The 2,500-nt window shown below is 27.5% G+C and overlaps 2 protein-coding genes across 7 annotated transcripts in view; both read right to left on the reverse strand.

Annotated features, from left to right (window-relative positions):
* The window catches only part of LOC122258339 (M13 family metallopeptidase neprilysin 3), a 221,904-nt gene that overhangs the window by 100,303 nt on the left and 119,101 nt on the right, over nt 1-2,500 (reverse strand). The gene's annotated exons all lie outside the window — the stretch shown is intronic.
* Taf13 (TATA-box binding protein associated factor 13) overlaps nt 1-2,500 on the reverse strand; it is a 16,142-nt gene that overhangs the window by 2,391 nt on the left and 11,251 nt on the right. For 4 of the 6 annotated variants that reach the window (XM_043034151.2, XM_043034149.2, XM_043034150.2 and 1 more), the window contains exon 3: nt 1-43. This exon is cut by the window's left edge and continues 143 nt beyond it. In XM_043034151.2, coding sequence (XP_042890085.1) covers nt 1-43 — 43 coding nt within the window. Of the gene's footprint in view, nt 68-2,500 lie in introns of all 6 variants that reach the window. The other 2 variants (XM_086550462.1, XM_043034148.2) reach the window with 1 other exon arrangement.

Here is a 2,500-nt window from a genome sequence, read left to right on the forward strand (position 1 = left end):
TGACAGCTTCTGACTGAGCCTCTCCTGTCTCCTCCTCTTCATACTGAAAGAAATCGTCGCCATCATTCTGCAAGGAGGGGGACGGAAAGGAAGAGAAGGAGAGGGGAAGGGGGAAGAAGGAAGCGGAGAAAAAGAGAGGGGCAAAGACACAGGGGGGAAAATGGGGAGCAGTTAAAAAGCAAGGATAACAGAAATACGCAGTAAGAATCAAGGATCATATATATATATATATATTATGATGATGCACAGAAAAGAAAGACAAAAGCAAGTATAAATATTACAGAAAAGCATAAGTGTGAAGGTAGTAATGATTTGACAAAAGCAAACCATGTTAATAAATATATAATTAACAGTTTTAGAATTAGTAATGAATATTTGAAATTCGTAATCCATATAATTCACAAATAAATAGATACATGAGAAAACAAACAATAAATATGATTGGGTATGTGGTTGAATACATAATACATATCATGTATATTTAGTGATATTGTTTATAGATAGAGTGTATAATACGAGCTATCTTTATTATAGTTATGGATAGTGTGAGAGTATTTTTAGTGAGTGAGTTGTAGTGTTTCGAGTTGTGAGAGTGTTGAGATTTGAGTGTGTGTGTTGAGATATGTAGTTAATGTGTGTGTGTGGTGATATTGTGGGTGTTGTGTGTGTTTGATAGAGAGTATTGTTTTTGTAGGTGGATGAGTTATTGTTTTGTGTGGTGTTTGTGTGAGAGTTTGTGTTTGTGAGTGTTGTTTTTTGTGAGTTGTCTCTATCTTTGGTATATTTTGAGTGTGTGTTTTTGTGTTGAGATTGTGTTAGATTTATGAGATAGTGAGTGTGTATGTGTGTGGTGTGGTGTGAGGTGTGTGTGAGAGTGTGTTTGTGATAGTTTGAGTTGTTTCGTGTTAGTTAGATTTCGAGGTGTATTGGTTTGTGTGAGTGATAGTTTTTGTTGTGTGTGTGTCTTGATTGATTATTTTTACTTATTAGATTTATTTGTTTGAGTGTGAGTGTAGTGTGAGTTGGTGTGTGTGTGTGTGTTGAGTGTGGTCAGAGTGAGTGTTGTCTTTGTTTGTGAGTCTGTTTTTTGGTTATAGAGTTCAGCTGGTGTTAGTGGGACAGTCCATGTGACTTGTGACAGTGAAAGTTCATATACATTTATATATATATTTTTTTTTATATATTGGTATATTTATAAAGAGAGAAAGTGAGAAAGAAGAGAAGATAGAGAGTGTGAGATAGGGTGAGAGAGAGAGTGAGAGGAGAGAGAAGAGGATTGTGGAGAATTAGATTGATGGGTTGGACGATGACGTGAGGGGGGGGGTATTGGTGGCATGAAGAAGTGAGGGAGGGAGGAGGGGGGTGAGGGAGGAGGGCGATTGAGATGGGGATGAATGAGAGAGAGGGTTAGATAGGAGAGAGCGAGAGGAGAGAGTGGATAAAGGGGTGGGGTTGGCGGAAGAGTAGTGTGATAGGGAGAGGGTCGGGGGAGGGGAGAGAGGAGAGAAGGTCGAGAGGAGAGAGTGAATATATACATATATAAATATATATATTATATTATATATAAATATATTATATTTTTAAGAGTATATAATGTTTATATATTATTTATATGTTATAATATAAAAAGATATATATATATATATATATATATATATATATTTATTATATATATATATAGTATATATATGTATTATATTATATATATAAAATTATATAAATAATTTATAATATATATGACCTTATAGTTAAGTATATATATATATGTATTAACATATATATATATAATTATATATATATATATATAAATAAATATATATATAATAATATAAAATATAAAATATATAAGTATATAAAATCTATTCAACATATAACCATATAAATATATAATATATATATTATATATATATATATATATATATATTATTATAAATATTAATAATTTTTTATTAATATAATTAATACATATAATATACATACAAATAAATATATTATATTATATATATTTATATATATATATATATATATATACATATATATATATATATAAATTATCTGTGTGTGTGTGTGCATGTGTGTAAGTATATGTATTATGATTTATAGTATTGTATATGTATAAGTAAAATATTTATTGTATATATATATTTATTAATATATATATAATAATAATATGTATATATATATGTATACATATAAATAAATAAATAAATATATATATATGACAGTATAATGTATATTATATATTGGTGTATGTCATATACACACATACCTGAAATTCAGTATATATGTATATTCATATTATGTAATATACATATATATTATATAACATATAAATATATATATATAATATATACATATACATAATATTATAATATATATATATATACATTAACAACACACACCCATACACACACAAAACACAAACACGCACACAAACAATATGTGTATATATATAATATATATACATATAAATAAATAATATATATATATATATATATAA

This window comes from Penaeus japonicus, unplaced genomic scaffold (assembly GCF_977035675.1).
Source record: "Penaeus japonicus unplaced genomic scaffold, GWHDUDI00000001_assembly GWHDUDI00000023, whole genome shotgun sequence".
NCBI classification, from domain to species: domain Eukaryota; kingdom Metazoa; phylum Arthropoda; class Malacostraca; order Decapoda; family Penaeidae; genus Penaeus; species Penaeus japonicus.